At 44.4% G+C, this 20,278-nt stretch overlaps 1 protein-coding gene across 1 annotated transcript; it reads left to right on the top strand.

The window, feature by feature from the left end:
* The first annotated feature begins 1,827 nt into the window (after positions 1-1,827).
* On the top strand, positions 1,828-19,760 carry LOC6608743 (tyrosine-protein kinase-like otk). The gene is made up of 7 exons (XM_002033430.2): positions 1,828-2,751; positions 7,211-7,345; positions 7,412-7,573; positions 15,212-16,101; positions 17,040-18,472; positions 18,535-18,871; positions 19,057-19,760. Exons 1-7 carry the CDS (start codon positions 2,700-2,702, stop codon positions 19,147-19,149), a joined length of 3,102 nt encoding a protein of 1,033 aa, XP_002033466.2. The 5' UTR covers positions 1,828-2,699; the 3' UTR covers positions 19,150-19,760.
* Positions 19,761-20,278: the final 518 nt, after the last annotated feature.

The following is a 20,278-nucleotide window of genomic DNA, read 5'->3' as shown; positions in this document are numbered from 1 at the left end:
TAAAATTTGCAACAATATTCTAAGGATATATTTAAGACTTACGAAAAAGAGTGGGATTATGAAAATAAAATTTTTCAAATTGAAACTTTTCTTTTTTTCAGATCCTAGTGATCTAGCAAATTATAAGAGGGTCTCAAATTTTTCAAATAAATAAAGTTGTGGCATCCTGCGACTTATCCAATTAACATATTACCCCTTCGCAACCCCTTTGCAATATGAAAAGTTAATACAATATTATTAACACACCATTTGCAGCTTCAGTTCGCCCGATCGTTTGCACCCCAAAATCCAGCGAGGCGAAGGCGAAAGGGAACCAAATTCGAAACAAGGCCTATAATAAAACATAAGCCCTACATTCCAGCCAGGCCATGGCATAAATCTCCAACTTTATGACATCAATAACTGTCGTTCGTCCGAAGAGTCAGCGCGAGCACTGGCAAATGGGAGGTGGAAAAGCGCACTGGAGGCCCAACTTTGGATGGTTCGCCCTTCGCCCTCCTGGGCATCGCCATGGCCAGCCTTTGATAACCGCACACACGCATTTCCACGCAGATATAATCACAAAGGGCCCGGGACTGTTAATCAGGGGCGGGGTTGGGAGTTTTGGGGGTAGGAGGAAATGGGGTGGGCACCACCCCTCTTCGGATATATAGTTTATACAAATGGCAACGGCAGTTTACGACTCTTGGGTGTCAGTCAACGCCGGCTAAAGGATCAGCTGCAATTGTTTTTGTGGCTCTTCGCTTGGTTTTCCATTGTGCGGGGTTGAAAGGCCTCGTAAAAAAATCAAGCGGAAAACTATAAAATGGAAATCCACACACACTGACGCACAGTAGCACCCATCGACTGTCTTAGATGCACAGCAATGTATTTGATCTATTAGAATTTGTTTATAAAGGTTGGAGAGTATAACATTTTACCTATTCTACAATTTTATAGAAAACTTCTACAGTTTTATAATCATTATATGCTTAAAAGCCGAAACTTGCAGTCAAAGGATTCAATTGGATTTAAATTTAGAAATATAAGTTATTGTTTTTTATCACAACTCTTGTTGAGAACTGAAGGATTTCTTAATTCAAGATTTTCTATATTTCTTCGAGTGTGGAAAATTGGTAGTGGAAGTATCTTGCAGTTTCGTCGAGCCACGCGCGTATTTCTGCTCGTAAAAGCAGCAAGCCACCAATGGATTTCCTCCCACTGCCGACCGGCCACCCCATTTTAGCTGATTCTTGGTTTGGTCATTAAGACGCATTATTGTTTGGACTCAAAAACGGGGGGAAACGGTTGGCTGATGAGACAGCGGGCGGTTTGCATAGTGACTCTGATCTGATTGCCGACAACTGATAGCTTTATTTCATCAAATGAAATTAAAAAGAGTGTCCGGTTCAGCTAGGGGGAAAAATCGCAAATTAAATACTCATGTTTGATACAAACTCATGAATAAGTTATTAGTTTTTAATCACAATAAACTAATTTTACCACACCTCAAGATAATCATACTATGTGGGTTGCTCTTTAGAATAAAAACTAATATTTGGTGATTCTAATTCAAAGGACCACAAATTTGTATTTTAAATTAAATGAAACTTGTGAGTGTAGGGCTTCAAACTTCCACTTCAAACTTGCCGCGCGACAAACGACTGCTGCAGCTCGGCAACACTGTCAGGAATACAGGGCATGCAAGAAATACTGGGCACGAGTAGGTATATCGCTCCAGAGAGAGCGCAAACTGAGCCCAGTATTTTCCACTGAGAGAGCAGCAAAAGCCGGTTCCCACCAACAACTTCGAACAGCCGGCGGAGTTCAGTAATAAACAGACTTCGAACGCGTGTAGTTCAGATTGAGATTGATGTTCGATTGGATTCGAGATATCCAAGTTCCTTTTGCGATACGTTTTGTTTAGCCGAGTTTGCCCCGACCAAAAATCACCCACCAAAGCCGGTTTGGGATGCGATGATGCCAAGGATGCAGCTGATGCAGCCGGGCTCTTGTATCTTTAAGATACAAATTAAGTTGATTTGTTGCGCTCGCGTTCTCTTGGGTAATTGAACCCACAGTTGGGCTCCTTGCGCCCTCTGCCGCGCGGTCTTCGGTCTTCGGTCTTCGAGCATTTCGTTGCATTTTGTGTATCTAGATACCTTTGTCGGTATCCGTATCCGTCGCTTGTCAATCTGGTCGCTGATAAAAAAGCAAACGCAAACGCGAACGCAGCCACGAAACATAAACCAGCCGTCAACGGAAAATAAAAGTAAAAAGCAACAAACAGCAAGTGGCGTATCAGTTCGTGTGTTCGGTGATAAATGCATTTCATGCGTTCCAACTATGTAAATAGCAATTTAATTTGAGTGTCCACAGTAAACATCAAAAAACCGCCCTGGACTCCAGTCACCACCACCACCAACAACACCACCACCACCACCATCCCCGGTGGAGCCCAGTGATCCCAGTGAAACCCCTGAAAAGGGCAGTCGCAGTCATCGTCGTACGTCTGTGCCATCCAAATATTGAATATTTACAAATGCGTTGAGTGCATTTTCGAGTGGCCGGCACTTACAGTGACTATCTGGTGGATGTGCGAGTGTATTCATCGGATTGCCAGCAGCATAAAACTTCGTTTTCGATACTGATCCGATACGCGAGTGCTTATATATATTTTTGTGTCGCTAATTGAGAGCAAAGGTGTCGAAGTGAGGCGGATGACTGCCAGGATGATCTCAATATACGGCCTGGTCATGGCTTTGATGATGGGTAAGTGGTCTGCTACGATTGGATTTTGTGGGCTATGTGAGGGATTGCCTTTTTCTCGGGGGGTTCTTTGCAATCAAATTCATATAATTTGCCTAAGGGGTTTTCCATTCGCATTTATTTGCTTATTTTGATGTCGGCATTTGGCGATTGCCTTTGCAACTGGATCGCTCGGAACTTCAAAGGAATCACAACATTTGTGTTGCGTTGAATATTGGCCATTCCATCTTGGGCGAGACTACTCATAATGTGGACTCTATTAACCTCGAGGGCTTTGCCAACCAAACAAAACTACTCCTATTTCCTTATTCTTCGACGGGCTATTTTGTGTTGCGAAGAAAAACCGAAAACCCAGAGAGCCTTTGTCTCTGGCTATTCAATTTGAAAGGCAAGCGGCGTGCAAAATGACTCAATTAAAAGTCAGCCAGGAGCCACCAAGCTGGCATTACTAATTTGGAATAGGAGTAGGAAAGCAGCGGGAGAGGAAGCCGTTTGGAAAATTATGAGTCTCCAGGACTCAGTTCAAAATGAAGTCATTTGGGCAAACATCAACAGCCAGCGAAGAAATGAGAAAAATGTGACGAACTCACTAACACAGGCAACAATTGAGGTCCTTGCAGCCAGGTTATCCTTTTCAATGACAGATGTTGCTCATTAAAAACTTTTCTTTAGATAAAGTAGTCAATTTATAGGCAGATTATCTATACAGCCAACTAAATTACTCGCTCGGAACAAGAAAATATTGTTATAAAACTAATAAATTTTTAATTTCTACATCCTCTACATCCGTTCTGTTTCAATAGATTTACTAATTATAAGTACAATTAACTAAAGAGGCATGATTCCGACTATTTTTTCCCAGTGCTAGCGCACACACACACTTGAAATGAAAGGACCATCCTGGCAAGGATCAGGATACCCACTTAAAGTGAGACAAGCGACGCCGAAATTTCGGCTAATCAAATATAGTTTACAGCGGGAATTATGAGTGGGATAAGGATCGAGCTCGGAGGAGGGGGATCTCGGGTCTCAAGAGGGATACGATTATGCAAACGGAGGTCCTTAACAACGCATGTGTGTGCGTGCGAGTGTGTGTGTGTGAGACAGGACAGAGCTGAGAACTGCTGACTGTTAAGTAGCACAAAGGCAAACAGCCGCTAACAAAAGCCAGCCGGCAGACAGCGAGGATAGGGGGATTCGGATTCGCATATTTCAAAATCTGTGCAACGCTACAGAGGTCCATTATTTGTATGGCAAATAATGTGGCTGTCGGTGTGTGTGTTTGTGTGAGTTCCTTTTGTGTGGCAGTCATAATTTGTTATTCAAGCATGCAAAATGCTGCATGCAACATGCCAGGCCAGAAGCAAAAGCATCGTACATCCCACATTAAGGGCAGCTGTGGCAACTACAAAACTCCCCTGGGCCAACCTTTGCCACTGCCACAGCCACACCCCCCGCCCCTTGCTCTTCCGCCTGTCTGCATCCTTCGGCAACCTTAAAGACTTCCAGTCGAAAGTTCTCCAGAGGGCTCTCTCTCGAAAATTGTATGAACTAGTCATGCATTTGCTTAGAAAGCCGGGGTATAAAAGGGAATTTCAGGATTTAATGCTGCCTTATAATGAATCCAATTTATTAGGCTGTGTTCTATGAACAACGGGTATCCGTTCGAGATACTTTGAATTGAATGCAGTATCCTTGAGGTTTTCTACTACACTGGATTGGCTAATAAAAGGGTTTTACCTATATGTGATAGCCAAACTAATTTTGTAAGCAAGCGTTCAAATGCTATTTCTTTTACACAGTAAGTAAGTAAGAGAATATATATAAACTTTTGAGAAAAAATGCCTTGCAGGCAGTAGGATACCCATTTTCATGTTGTTAAATCAATTTTGTTTGAAATACAAAGGAAATGATCCAAAGAAGCTTGATTTTAGATGAAGGGAAAAATCCCTGAGTAAAGCCTTGTGAGTGATTATTAGCCATGCTGTAACCTTTAAATTGAATTCCAACTCTATCAAAGACCATCCAGTCCTTTTTCTGGCCATTTTTACCCCTGAGAAAACCCTAGATCAAACGTTTGACGCGTAATTGTCAGACACAATTCCACTTTTCATTCAGTGCCTGTCTGTCTGTTGACTTGCAGTTTTCCAGCACCGCTTTTCCCAGACAAATGCCGCACATTCCAGAGTGACAGTTCAGTTCTAGCCCCCCATTACCAATGCCAACCCCCCTCCCCCCACACACACACACGCACACAAAATCAAATCAAAACGCCACCCATGGGGCAAGTTCAAGTGGCTGCCACAGTGGGTTGCCTGATTATTACTACAATATTTCGCATTCATTGTGCTTAATCGACGAATGTTGCCGCACCATTTGTGGCAGTCGAAGTTGAATCTGTATCCGCATCTGCATCAGAATCAGAATCTGAATCTGAATCTCAAGATGCTGATGAGCAGAGGAGGCCACAGCAGTGGGCACTCGTAATACTGCCTGCTGCTGACTTGCTGATTTCGGTTATTCGAGCCAAACAAACGAACTAATTATCACACACACACACCCGCGAAGAGGGTAAGTGCGAGTAAGGAACGATGCACTGAGAAAAACTTCTTTGCGTTTCAAAAGATGTTGAATACATCAATTGAAAGACATAGTGCTCAGGCCACAGTGTTGAAATGTCGTTTTTAATGGTTTTAAATTTAGAAAATCAAAAAACCTCACTTGGCTACCCTTTTTTTTCGTCCGTGTATGTCTACAGACAGATCAAGATGGGCAGTTGGGACCGGGACTTCCCGCTGTTCCGTGGCTCTGTCGCTGATGTTTGCAGCATCAACACTTTTTCAGCTTGCTGCTCGGCGGCTCCTGCGCCACCAGAGCTCCTCCACAGAGCTCCACCTCCTGCTCCACTCCTCGTCGCCCCTCGTCGCTTTCCGCACCCTCTCACGCATTTTTGTGCCCACATCAGCGCAATCAACGGACTGCGGAGCGGGACGCATATTTCTTTAATCGACGCCCAGTAACTGACTTTGTTCCCTCGTCTCGTATCGAATCGACTCAACTCGACTTGACTGGAACTCGAACTCGTTTTCCGCACGGCAAATTAAATCGATTCAGGGGAGGATCGAGTCGAGCAGGGGCAGTTGAGCCCAGCCAAGTGGAGGAGGAGGGCATCCCGGTGCCTGCCCAACTGCCTTTTTGGTTGGGCCGTGTATCATAACACGTCTGTCGGCGATGTGACTGGCATATGAATCGCATGGAGTCCCTCCTCCGAACGACGAAAGACCAGTAATGATGTTGTGGCTGTTGTTGTTGTTATTGTTGGGCCGCTTATTGATTCCTCGGCGCGGTCGTGCTCTTGGCCAAAAGGAACTGCGCCCGGGACCCACAATCTGAGGTGTTGTCTCAAATTGCTCCAATTAGTGGCCAAATATAATGGTGGCCGTTTTGTAGTTCTTGTTCATGTTCCTGCTCCTGCTGCCCAAGTCGTATAATCAAAAGTAATTGCGTTTGAATTGCTTTTCGTTTCGAGTTGCGGTTGGGAGTTTATGTATCTTCTGGCCATATCTACTCACTTGACTTTCTAGCCTCGAATGGCGCCACTTGTGGTCTGGATTTAAACAGCTTCGCCATTGAAATGCATTTACAACTGACCAGTGAATTGCATTTTAAATGCAGCAAATTGCATTCGCGGCTGTTGATTTAATATAATAACCGATTTGCATTCACAAATAAAGGAGAAACACACAAATTAAATGTATAAAAACATTTTTGCTTTCGAAATGCGTTTATTTTTCGCATGGTTTTTATGGACGCCTTTTCCTTCTGGTTTTTAATTATGTTGGTACAAAACTCTGCATACGTTTTTGTTTGTTTTTTTCACCATACACATATTGTAATTTTGATTGAGGACACGCAATGGTTTTTTCTCAATGCCTCTCGCTGATACTCTATAAAGGGTATTTTTTGAAATTTAATTGCAAAGTTCATTTTATTTAAGCTGCTTGAACTTATTTAATTGTATAATTGGTAATAGCTTGTCTCATAATGTAGTTTTATGATACTTAATAAGTATCTTAATCATTAAAGCTAAAGAGTATTCAAAAAGGGGTTTTTGGATTTTAACAAATAGCCTCTGTTTTTTGCGCTTCCGCCCTTTTTTGAGTATTTTGTTGCTGGTGTTTTTTGTGCTCCTGCCCTTGCAGAGCGTTTTACAAAATTACATTTGCGTTAAACACTGTAATTTAAGCAGCTTAAGCGCATTTAATTTGTTTAAACCACTTTAATTAAACGAAATTATGGTTAATGCACTTTTTCTTTTAGTTAATTACACCAAATTGTTCGATGTTTAATTTAAATTTAAAGGACTTTTGCAAGAGCAAATTCTCCCCTTTAATCTGTATAATGGACTGACTGTAATGAGATCCAGTTTACTAATTTCCCTCGCTTATTTCTATAATTACAGCTTCCGTTTTGGCCAGCTCATCGCGTTTCCAGCGAGTGCCCCAAAGTCAGTCCGTGGTGGAGAATGAATCTGTGAAATTCGAGTGCGAATCGACCGACTCCTACAGCGAACTGCACTACGACTGGTTGCATAATGGTGAGCGCGATTTACATATCCCATGGCCGTGCATTAAGCATTCGCCTTCCTTGCACTCCATTCCAGCTCATCGGATTGCGTATGACAAGCGTGTCCATCAAATCGGCTCCAATTTGCATATCGAGGCGGTGCGGCGCACGGAGGATGTTGGCAACTATGTTTGCATCGCGACAAATTTGGCCAGCGGCGCCAGGGAGGCGTCTCCGCCCGCCAAATTGAGCGTGATATGTGAGTAGTTATATTCCCAGTTTCAGTCCCCATACCAATCCCAGTACCCATCCCAATCGCAGCACCCATGTCACTCCCAACTCCACGACCCACAATTGTTCGCAATAAGCAAATTGACTGATGGTTAAGGGCGACAGCAAATCTGTCTTTGCTTGTGCAAATTAACAAAGCGAAATTGAATTGTAAGCGGGTAGTTGAGAGCACTGCAAAAAACTTCAATTGATATTGTAAAATATTTTTATATCTAAAAACTCCGATTAGAGCTTGAGCCATAAACTTTCATTGGAATATTACATAGAACTTACGTAGTTGACAGTAACTGCTGCACTCTGTAAATGCTCACCGGTTTCTCTGCGTGTAATTGCCATGCATAGGGCAAATTCATTTGATTAATGCTGCATTTAATGGTATTCCAACCCCCCTCCCAACCTGCCCCCTTTCAGTTACGGGCAAACCACAAGACAACAAGAAAAGGTAAAGAGGCATAAAAACGCAACCGAAGCGAACGGAACGCAGCCCAACAAACCGATGAAAGATAAAAACCGAAAGTTTTGATGTACATGCGTCAGATCCCATGCTAACCCAGCACCTTTGCCCACGCCCCCTGCCCAAGGCCCCCATCCCCACCATTAACCCCTCGCCCAGAGCTACAGGAAGTGCAGTGCAGTGCACAGAATGCATCCCATGCATCGGACCGTGAAGAAGAAGACCCTGGTCGCAGAAGAATCACACAGAGAAAGATCACTTGGTTCTAAAATCTTCTAAAAGCTATGCATTCTTAAAGTAAATTTATTTAATATGCTTCCATTCTTAACTAAGATAACCATCTTCAACAAATCAAGATACATCTTCTTCCTTCTTACATTGTAGAGCATATCTCAAATCTACCTTTTCAATTCTTTATAGCGAATAAGGAAACATATGATTGTATGAGCTTTAAGTTTTGACCAATACGATTAGTTAAAATATCTCTCAGTGCATCGCTGACTTCCATCAAGTAGCAAGTGCAGTTGCAGTTCTTGGCCTCGTGTTGAGGCAGCGGCGTCACGTGATTGATGTTCATTTAGTTGCGTTTGCCTTTAAGCAGAAAAATGCATAAATTTACCAAATAGCTCCCCCTGCCTTCCCCTACTCCACCATCTTCCTCTTTCATGTAAACAAAACGCGAGTTTTATGCACAATCTGGAGTGCATGTGTTTGGGGGCCCTCCAATATGGGAGATACATATATATCTGGTATCTGCTGTCTGCATCTGCATCTGCACTTGTATCTGTATCTGTAGCTGGGCTGTCAGCGCGGCCACGGCATCCGAGCTGTGATCAAAGCCACCCAACAGCAGGGCATCTTCCCTCCGCCGTCGCTATTTATACACCAGCCTCATCTCAAGTGTTTTTAGCTAATTAATTAACTAATTAATTTGTAGTTTCGGGAGTTGATTTTAATTGCCACAGCTCCCCCAAAAAAACAGCTGCTGCTGAAAAGCGTGGAGAGTGTATATACGTACTTGTATCTTGGAGGGGATGTATCTTGGCGCCAGCTGAAGCTAAGTGGGTTATGTGATTACCACCTACTCCTGCCCAGCTTGCATCAATCTCATAATTCTTGAGCAGCAGACAAAAACTATTAAAATATGCATGGCACAGTATGGATGGAGATGGTGTCGTTGCTCCTCAGTTTTGGGGTTCGGTAACTATTTTATTCAGGACTCGTCGCCATTGTGTCCCCTGGCTGCATTGTCTTAGCCAGGATTTTCCCCGTCTGCACTTTTCTCGCAAATAGGTGTTCAATTAAGCGCGAGAAAAGTGTCATTTTCCTATGCGACATTTAACAAATTTGCAATGGGGAATGGAAAATAAGAAAATTGTGTGGATGGGAAAGGCAATCTGGTAAAAGCTCATTAGAAAGAGGAAAATATAGTTCTGCGTCAATAAAAATAGCAGACAGATATAGCATTAACATTTTAAATGAGAAAGCTTATATATATATATGGTATATATGATATATTATGGTAAATATGTACTGAAAGTTCGGAAATAAACATATTTAAGGAAATATTATGAGTTTGTAAATATATTTTAGTCTTACAAAAGATACAGATACACAGTTGAGTTTTATCATAGTACTAAAGTTAATCTGAATTTATTAAGCCAATGTGAGTAAGCGCTCCTTTAATGGAAATCCCAAGGATAGTTCCCATCTTAGCGGGCAAATCAAGTAAACCTCTTTTTCGGGATTCATAAAAGCTGGAAGATAAATGCTGAGAATGAACGGCGACTAACCGATGACTAGAAGGAATTAAGCAGACAGCGAAGAAATTAAACAGACAGCAATAAAACCAAAAGCGAGTCAGAGCCAAAAACAAGGACCAAGAAGAAAGCAGCCGCGTCAGACCAAAACCAGACGACTGGCTGCTCCTCTGTGAGGACGATGAGTTTGGGGCGAGAAGGGACATTCCAAACATTTGCTCAGCGAAAGGGGTTGTTGGACTCACAGGACTGGCAGCTCCGCTACTCAGCCAGGATACACAGACTAACCATTGAACAGCTGAGCGTAGCTGGTGGCTAAAACCGGAGGGAAATGTGTGTTGTGCGCTGAAATGTATGGGGGAAATGAAATGCAACATTAACACGAAACATAAACATAAAATGAGAAATGGCAGCAGCAACAATGGCAACCGAACCGAGCCAGCAAAGTCATAAAAACCAAACAAAATGCAAAGACACAGCAAGGACGAGGACGAGGACGCGGGCACCAGGACGGGATTTGCAGGGGAATATCAGGACGAAAAGCAACCCTCAAATCGACCGCCCAGGCATCCGAGCACCCGGGCACCCCCATCACATATAGACTGTTGTATCTGTGCTCTAGACACAAGTTCAAGTTGACTGCAGTTGGCAAGTTGGGTTTTTATTTTACGGATACGGCGGGGGTGGAACGCGATGCCCGGGGAGACGCGCGGTCAGGGGGGCGGTAGGTTGGGGGGAACCGGATAATTTTCATTTTGTGAATGCCGGAAAAACGCATAAAATTTTACGAGCCGAGCTCGGAGAACATTAAAGGGAGACGACGACGACAGACAGACCGAAAAACAGAAAAACAGACACGAGCTTGCAAACAGAAAATGTAGCCAACTTTTTGGCGCGCTATCCTGCGTACTCTCTCCACTTCTAGTCCTCTCTACTCAGCCAGGATAATAGCAGTTTTCATTTGAAACTATGGTTAAGAAAAACAGCAACTAGATTGACTTTGATAAGCGAGGAAATTAGACATTGTGAAACTACACATTTTTCTCTAATTAAAGGTTCTTAAAAATACGTATTGAATATACTGTATATTTGTGTATTGAAGCACAAAACAACTTGTATTTGTAGGAATATCATTAATTTAAACATACTAGGCTAAAGATTTGAAATCACTAGATATTAAATTTAAATTAAAGCATAAAAATTGCGACCAATTTTTTCCTCTGTGCATCTCTTTCAACCACTCTTTTCCTAACTCTAGGATTTTCTTTATATTCCTTTTTGGCATTTATTTTACTTTTAGCTTTTCTGTGCTGCTACACGAGTTGATCATTAGCAACTTTTGGGGAAAGCATTACGGGGGGGGCAACGGGGCAGCAGGGGCGTAGTTCAGGGAATCCCCCTTTAAAACGGGGGCTAACTGCCCTTGCCAGAGGGCAAAGGTCACAGCAACGGAAGTCCCCTTTTTCGCCAGCCACTGGAAAAGCAGAGGGCAGACAATGTGCGATAATCGAATGTTTAACGTTTTAATTTGAAAAACGTTTGGGGTGCTGAGACAGCGACTGGCCAACTTTAATTAAAGATCCAACGATAACGCTATGAAGCAGGACACATCGAATGTGCTTCGGTCAGTCGTTGCAATAAATTTTCCATAAGTACAAATGGCTGGCCACTGAAAACGGAGATCTGGGGAAAATGGATGGGAAAATCGGAAATTCATTGATATCGAAATCCGCTGATGAAAGCCACTCATCGATTTGTATCTGAGGCAAACTATCTGGGAAATAGTTAATTCGTTGAGTAAGTATCTGCAAACAATTTTGATGCATTTCCACATTTTGCATCTGCGCCAATTTGTGAAATGGGTCAATAACTTGTAAGCCGCTTTGTGCACCGCACACACACAGAATGCCCAGCCAATTGAAGTGAAATGGAGTGGAGTGGCCACTAGCCACTGGCCACTGGACAGTGTCCAGTTTTCCACTTGCACAACTGGATAGAAGGGCTGCGTAAGTCCATTAACATTCACAATTACCGCCGGCCACTTCAGAAACTCAGCCACTTCTATGGGCTCCCAATTCCATTCCTCCATCTTTCGGTGGACACGGGCCACTTGGATTTATGACAGCGCTGAAAACCCTTCCACTCGAACTCGATACCCAACTCTGCCCGCCCGAAAATAATCTATTTTTGATTATCAATTAATTATATTTTCATAATAGCGAGCGATAAGAAGTGCAGCACTGCACTGGAAAAAAAACAACAGAAACTAGTTATCTTATCGGGAGCAGCGGACTCATAGTTGACGAAATAAGACGCAGTCGGCACACTTATTCTATGGGCTCTTTGGAGCTCCAGAGGCGCAGATGGGGAGTGGGTTCCCAAGACCCAGCCGATAAGAACGATCCGCTCGGGGGAACTGTCAATTTCGATATCTATAATGCTGCCCGTCTTTCGACGTTTACTTCCACTTTGTTTACCCAAGGCGTCTCAATTTTTTTATGGGTACTAACCACACCCACTCTCCTCGGCATTCCGGCAATTGTTTACAGCGATTGTGGTTTATGCTCCATCCTCGGCCAGCGAAAAGTTTAACAAATTTATTTTGTTTCGGAGTCGTGTTGGTTTACATCGTCTTATTTGCCTCGTTCCCAGTGTTTAGTGTTTACCTCGACTTGCACGTTCAACGTGTGAATGACGGCCGCCTTCCGACCGACCCCTCCTGCAACTTAGGGTTACCCCTCCTCCCCCACTAGGCACGCCCTCCCACGCCCACAGGTACATGTAGATACATACCATGGGTGTCAAAAGATCTGCTGTCTCTGACGATGCATTCATCAGCCTAATGGGAAGCTCGTTAATTAGCGACTCGCGACTTGCTAGTAATTAAAGTTACAGTTAGTCCTCCTAGTCAGTGTATGGGATCAAGATTCATATAATAGTTCGTAGGATCGCAGAGGTATCTCAACATGAAGCCAACAAGAGGTAGCACCAAACAAGCTATATATTTATCTCAAAGATACTTGCAAGTTGAGGATGTTAATCTCTGGTTTTTGTATGGGTACTAGCACTTATAGTGTTAGATTATAATCGTACCTAAGGCACTTTAGAATCTTTTACCTTACCTTTTACGAACCATAGTAAATGCCCGACCTCTTTAACGAAAATACGAATATCATTAAGCAACATTTCCCCACTTCTATGTCAAGATGCCCACCCATCAGATACTTGTGTGCTTACCTGTCGAGTGGCGAGTTTACCCGCTGCTCACTTCCCCCAGATGTTTGGCCATCCATTAGATACTTTTGCTCCTCGGCTGTCTAAGTGCCAATTAGTTCACTCTACTGTCATTTTAGTCGTAACATATACCAAAAACTTTGTGCCACAAGCCCACAGAGTATATCCATCGGTACGTACTACGTACCACCGATGTACCATACAAAGTCGCCGTCGAGCTGACGGACGTGCCCCAAGAAGAGCAAATATACAAACACATTTCAAACTTTTGACACTTACCCAACGGAGACGAAAGACAGGGCTCTGTTTATTGAGTTGTTGCTGTCGGTTCAGTTTGGTTCGGTTCGGTTCGGTTTGGTTCTGTTTTTCCATTGCCTGCCACCAAATAAGTGTCTACAAATATTTAGAGGCATTTTTTCTTCACTGACTGAGTCTGCGAGAAGCAAACAAATTCGGTGCCCAAACAAGATTTATGTGCATATGTAAATTTTCTCTAACGCGGCCAGCAAGCCGCAGCCATCCAGACCTGGCAAACATTCAGATAGGCAAAGAGGAGAAATATCCATAAAACATACATCATCCATTTGCCTAGATCTCGGCTCGCTCCTTCGGGCCGCAGATAAAAAATGTTTTATGAAAATTATGGCACCATCTCCGAAGGCTGTAGCAATCACACATAACATAGATACATACTTCCATATATAGGAAATCTAGGAAAACAATTTGAATAAATTATTTGGGGGGATACCAAATTAGAACTTTAAGGAGCAGCATCGCTCGGCATCCGACAATTATCGCTCGGAATACAAAAGTATCTCATTCACATCGCCACAATGGGCTGCAGATACACGATTGCAGCTACAAGATATTATGGAAGTCCGGTCATACAAAAGCCATACACAGAGAAATATTTTATAATTACTACAAATTCTGACAATAAAACATTAAATGCACACTAAATTTGGTAATTGAACATATTTTAAATTTGGGTAAATTACAGCAGATATTTTCTTTAACTAAGCTGGTATTATTTGCATTGATGTAGATTATTTTGAGAAGTATTTCAATCTTAAGCGTATTAGGGAATATCTGGGATTCTTAGCATCCAAGAACACCTATGAGTTTTCTTTCTGTGCAGCGATTGTGTATGCTAGCGTGTCTGCAACATGACTGGCCACGCCCCTTGCGCCTCCGGCTGCCACTAAAACATAAATTAAACCCTATGCCACGGCAGAGAGTTTAGAGAGCAGCGCATTCTTCTTTTGGACTGCAGTTTTTTTTCCCCCCATTTTTTTATGCGCTTTTCTTTTGCGCCATAGAAACTCTTTTCTCATGCGGCAATTGTTGGCAAGTACCGTTCCATTCCGTTCCGTCTGCCCAAGAAGTGGATAAAGAAGCCGGCGGGCAGGAGAACGGGGGGCATGTGAGCATTTACATATGGGCAACAAGGTGGGATCGAGGTGGGAGCAAGAGGTGGAGCCTTCTCCCGACTGACTGACAGTTCAATTTATGCTTCCTCGCCACCTTAAATGGGCTGCCAGGCTGTGCCGATAAAGACAAAGATTGCAGCGTCGTGTTCGGCGCTGAACTGACGATAAAATGCACTTAATGCCGCGCGAAATACCCCTGCTTTCCAGTTCGAAATATGTATGTAGTTATAACCAAAGGGCCCCGGAAAGCGGAAAGCAGAAAATCTGAAATCAGAAGGGGGGAGCAAGCGCATCGAATTCGCATAGCCAAGAAAACGCATTATGGCTAAATGTATCTTCCGGATATATTATGCATATTTATGGAATGCCAGCCTATTCGCATTTCAACGGGGCTGATCAATAACTTCGAGGCGCTTTTCACTCGCATTGAGCAATTCGTTGACCGAACTGCTGTAGCAACCCTCGGCCTGCATCTTGCATTAATTCAATTAGTTTATAGTCCACACTCATTCCGCAGCCTCAATCTCCGCATCTGCTGCTTCTTTTACACGGTCAGAAAATACCTATGGGAAATTTGAATTTACTTAATACTTTATAATTAATAAACAAGAAGATGAATATACTTACTTGGCTCAAATGGACATTCATTATTAACCAACATTCTGTTTATTTAAAAGCTATAATCCCCTTATAATAACACCATTCTACCCATTCATTCCTACCTTCAGATCTTGAATCGGCCAGTGTCCAGTTGCTGGGCAGCAATCGCAACGAGCTGCTGCTCAAGTGCCACGTGGAGGGCGCCTCAGGAGATTTGGAACCGCTGGAGATCGAATGGTATCGCAACAGCGAGAAGCTGAGCACCTGGAAGAACGTCCAGCTGGATCAGCACCGTCTGATAATCCGACAGCCGGGAAGCGAGGACGATGGTCTGTACCGCTGCACCGCCTCCAATGCGGCGGGTCGAGTGATGAGCAAGCAGGGCTATGTCTACCAGTCCAGTGTGAAGTGCCTGCCACGACTACCCAGGCGCAAGAACCAAAAGATGATGGAGTCCTGGGACAAACAGACGTTCCTGTGCCGCGGCAAACGCGGAGGAGCTGCTGGACTAGAGTCACTACCCGCCGCTCCCGAGGATCTGCGCATTGTGCAAGGACCCGTTGGTCAGTCGATTATCAAGGAGGGTGAGCCCACGGCTTTGACCTGCCTCTATGAACTGCCCGACGAGCTGAAGAACCAGCGTATCCAACTCCGCTGGCGCAAAGATGGCAAACTTTTGCGGCAAGTGGAACTCGGCGGCTCGGCGCCCATTATAGGTCACTCCTTCGACTCTGGCAAGGATGCTCTGCTGCGGGAGGACGCCCGACTAGTGCTGCACAAGCAGAATGGCACCCTAAGCTTTGCCAGCATTATTGCCAGCGATGCGGGTCAGTACCAGTGTCAGCTGCAGCTGGAAGCCCATGCTCCGATAAGCTCATCTCCTGGCATCCTGGAGGTCATCGAGCAGCTGAAGTTCGTTCCTCAGCCCACTTCCAAGAACTTGGAGCTGGATGCAGTGGTGGCCAAGGTTCACTGCAAGGCGCAGGGCACACCAACGCCGCAGGTTCAATGGATCAGGGTAAGTAATCCAATCTAATTAGATTCTAATTTAAAATAGCATAGCATTCCCTTCGATACTTCTACACATGGTTTCAAACAAGAACTAGCTCTCATTTATATATTTGTTGCACTTACTTTTGATAAGTAATAGATTGTTCTATCATAATTTTAGTACCTCCTATCCGGTTGACAACCGCCTATTCAGTAATTGACCAGTCACTTCGGTCTTCATTTCGAGCGCTTCCAAATGGGAATGTTAGACATTTCTGGCACTTTTCCGCCCACTCCACGGCAATGATGGCCACATGTCACTGACAAATTGAAAAACGCGCACTGCGCCGCTGGGCAAACTTTTGCTCCAAACAAACCGTTTCATATGCAAAACTCTATCGTGTCTATCTGGTCTAAGCACCCTTCTTCTATCTACCGAATGACCGAAAAACGAACCCGCTCCATTTGGTGGCCATTGAGCGTTTTGTGTTGCCAGCTGTTTGCCATGGCCAACCAATTTCGACAACTGTTTGTCTATTTGGGAACGGGGCGAAAAAAGAGGATCGAACCCTTTCAAAGAAAGTTTTTCATTTGGCCGAAAAACAAACCTGGCTCAAACCTGTTCAAAGTGTATTGCGTCCTTTTTGTCTGCTTTTCTGCATTTTTGATGAAAACGCATGGCACACGTTGGCAAATTGGTTGGTAATGGTCAGCTGTCTGTTTCTATTTCTCCACTGATAGCGGCCCAAAAATGTTTCATTCAACTTTGATATTAACAGATTGGAATTGCATAATAAATTTGCATGTGTGTTTGATATTCAAATTCAGAAAATTTGGAAATGCCGCGGCAATATATCAAAAGTAATAACCAGAAAGTGGTTGAGAAAATATAATGTAAAATGGCATACATCAAAAAAGTATCCTTTAGATTAATAACTAACAAAATACAAAATAATTTCTCTGCAGGATGGGGAAAATACCACTTTACCCGACCAAGTGGAAGTGGATGCCAATGGAACACTGATTTTCAGAAACGTGAACTCGGAACATCGCGGCAACTACACTTGCTTGGCCACCAACACCCAAGGACAGATAAATGCCACGGTGGCCATTAATGTGGTGGTCACTCCCAAATTTAGTGTGCCCCCAGTGGGACCCATCGAGACTTCGGAGCAGGGCACCGCGGTGATGCATTGCCAGGCGATTGGGGACCCCAAGCCGACGATTCAGTGGGACAAGGATCTAAAGTATCTGAGCGAGAACAACACGGACCGCGAAAGGTTTAGGTTCCTGGAGAACGGCACTCTGGAGATACGGAATGTCCAGGTGGAGGACGAGGGTAGCTACGGCTGCACAATTGGAAATAGTGCAGGTCTGAAGCGAGAGGATGTTCAGTTGGTGGTTAAGACGACTGGCGATGGTTTCGCTCCAGAGGAATCCGGGGGCGATGGCTTCCTGGTTACCCGAGCTGTACTCATCACCATGACAGTGGCCCTGGCCTACATAGTGCTAGTGGTGGGTCTGATGCTGTGGTGTCGCTATCGCCGTCAAGCCAGAAAAGCCCGTTTAAACGATCTGAGCACTAAGGAAGCTGGCGGGGAGCAGCCGGATGCCGCTGGCAATGGCAAGGGCTCCGAGCAGGAACCCTGCCTGTCCAAGCAGCACAATGGCCACAGCAAATCCCGATCCAAGTCCAGTGGAGATGCCCAGAAATCCGATGACACAGCCTGCAGCCAGCAGTCGAGAGCCTCAAAGAAATCGGCCCACATCTACGAGCAACTGGCTCTGCCAAGATCCGGACTCAGTGAACTCATTCAAATTGGACGCGGCGAGTTCGGGGATGTGTTTGTGGGCAAACTTAAGGCTACCTTAGTCACCTCGCCCTCCGACAAAGATGCGGATACGGAAAAGCAGCACAGCAACAGTGAAAATGGCAGTGGAGGCAGCGGAAGTGGAAGCACCACGCTGAGTACTCTAAATGAGAAGCGTCGCTCCAAGACCTCCATGGACGACATTGAGGAGATCAAGGAGGAGGAGCAGGAGCAGCACAATCAGTCGGGTCTCGATCAGCTTGTCCTGGTCAAGGCCCTGAATAAAGTGAAGGATGAGCAGGCCTGCCAGGAGTTTCGACGACAGTTAGATCTACTGCGCGCCATCTCGCACAAGGGAGTAGTACGTCTGTTTGGCCTGTGTCGCGAAAAGGATCCGCACTACATGGTGCTGGAGTACACGGACTGGGGCGATCTCAAGCAGTTCCTGCTGGCCACCGCCGGAAAAGTGAACACTGCCACCGCTGGCAGCTCCTCGCCGCCGCCACTCACCACCAGTCAGGTTTTGGCCGTGGCCTATCAAATCGCCCGGGGAATGGACGCCATCTACAGAGCTCGCTTCACCCATAGGTAAGTCTTTTGAGGAGGCCAGCAAATATCATAGATCCCATTGGCAATGCTTTACATTACAGGGATCTGGCCACTCGCAACTGCGTGATCTCCAGTGAGTTTATAGTGAAGGTATCCTATCCGGCTCTCTGCAAGGACAAGTATAGCCGCGAGTACCACAAGCACCGCAACACGCTGCTCCCGATCCGTTGGCTGGCGCCCGAGTGCATCCAGGAGGACGAGTACACCACCAAGAGCGACATCTTTGCCTACGGCGTGGTGGTGTGGGAGCTCTTCAACCAGGCCACCAAGCTGCCGCACGAGGAGCTGACCAACGAGCAGGTGGTGCAGCGTTCCCAGGCGGGCTCCTTGGAGTGGTCAGTGGCCGAGGCGACGCCCGATAGCCTGCGAGAGATATTGGTAAGCATACTTAGAACTTAACTATTTCAATTAAATTAAGATAATGATATTAGTCAATGATTCAATGGATAAGAATAATGGTAATTTGGGGCTTGACTATGGATTTTATCTTTTGGTTTTTAGGCTTGCCTTAGATACGAAATGAATGAACTAACGATCTAATCCTCTTCTCCGTCCACTTTCAGTTGTCCTGTTGGGTGTCCAATCCGAAGGAGCGACCCTCGTTCAGCCAACTGGGAGCTGCTCTGAGCAAGGCGATGCAGATTGCCGAGAAGTGAGGCCAGACTGACGGCTCGATCATGCCAAAAAGTAATTCGTAGTATTGTCTTAGTGTCTGCCCGCCCGAGTTTTGCTATGCGCTCAGAAACCTAGTCTTAAGTTCAAAGGATAACTGCGCCTGTTCAACATGCGCATTGCGCACTTGGTGGCACACAGAATGAAGTTAAGCAGCTACTGTACAAACACAATGTATGGGTATGGGGATATCTTCGAGAATAGTATTGCGTGGTGCTGCATATATGTAGGTATGCAGATAAAATGTACATAATAACTGCCACAAATATGCATTTAAACCAGTTGAAGCATTTCTAGGATTAGATCATTCAACCTTCGTCAGCATTTAATAATCGACTTCTAAGCTAAATTAGTAGGTACACATAAACCCAAGAGCATATGCATCACACAAAACAACGAGCGATTTCATTGTTTTCAAACATTGAGAAACTAAGCCAAATTTTAAGTTTAGCATTAAATATAAATCACACACACATATTTTATCACAAGCCTAGTTATACACTTTTAATGCGTAAGAAACAAACAGCCGAAACAATTTTATGACTAGCATGCATGTTTACAAAACATTTAAATAAACCCGAATAAATAAATTTAATCAAGGCGAAAATTTAAAGAATCAGCTTTATTTCGAAGGGGAGAGATGAAACCTTCGTGGGCTACTACTTTTTATGGGCATTTCATTTGGCACGACAAATTTGTTGAGGGTCCTTTTGGGCCTAAGCGGACTTGGCTCATTCACACTTCACTTGCTTTGAAAAATGAGCGCCTATTGAATGGCGGATTGGGCCGTCTTGCCTCCACGTCTTTTCCCAAAACGATTGACAAACAAACATGGCAATAAACCGTAAAGTTGCCTCGGCTTATTGGGGCTTAAAGTCGCCGCACTCCCCGATTTCTTGCCGGAAGTTCCAGCGCCTACGTAGCCAACAAAGTTTCGTCGTGCGAAAACTTTGGCCAGGACCAAATCCAAGCAATATTTGCATTTGAATCAGCAGCGTTACACAATGAGTTGCCATTTTCCTAGCCGCCTAGTGCAAAGGCTGCTTAGCTTTTCCTGGCACGTACAAATATCTGCCTGTCATGAATATCAAATGCCTTCGAAAAAAGGTTGAT

Source organism: Drosophila sechellia, chromosome 2R (assembly GCF_004382195.2).
Source record: "Drosophila sechellia strain sech25 chromosome 2R, ASM438219v1, whole genome shotgun sequence".
NCBI lineage: Eukaryota > Metazoa > Arthropoda > Insecta > Diptera > Drosophilidae > Drosophila > Drosophila sechellia.
This window is presented reverse-complemented; position numbering and strand designations above follow the sequence as displayed.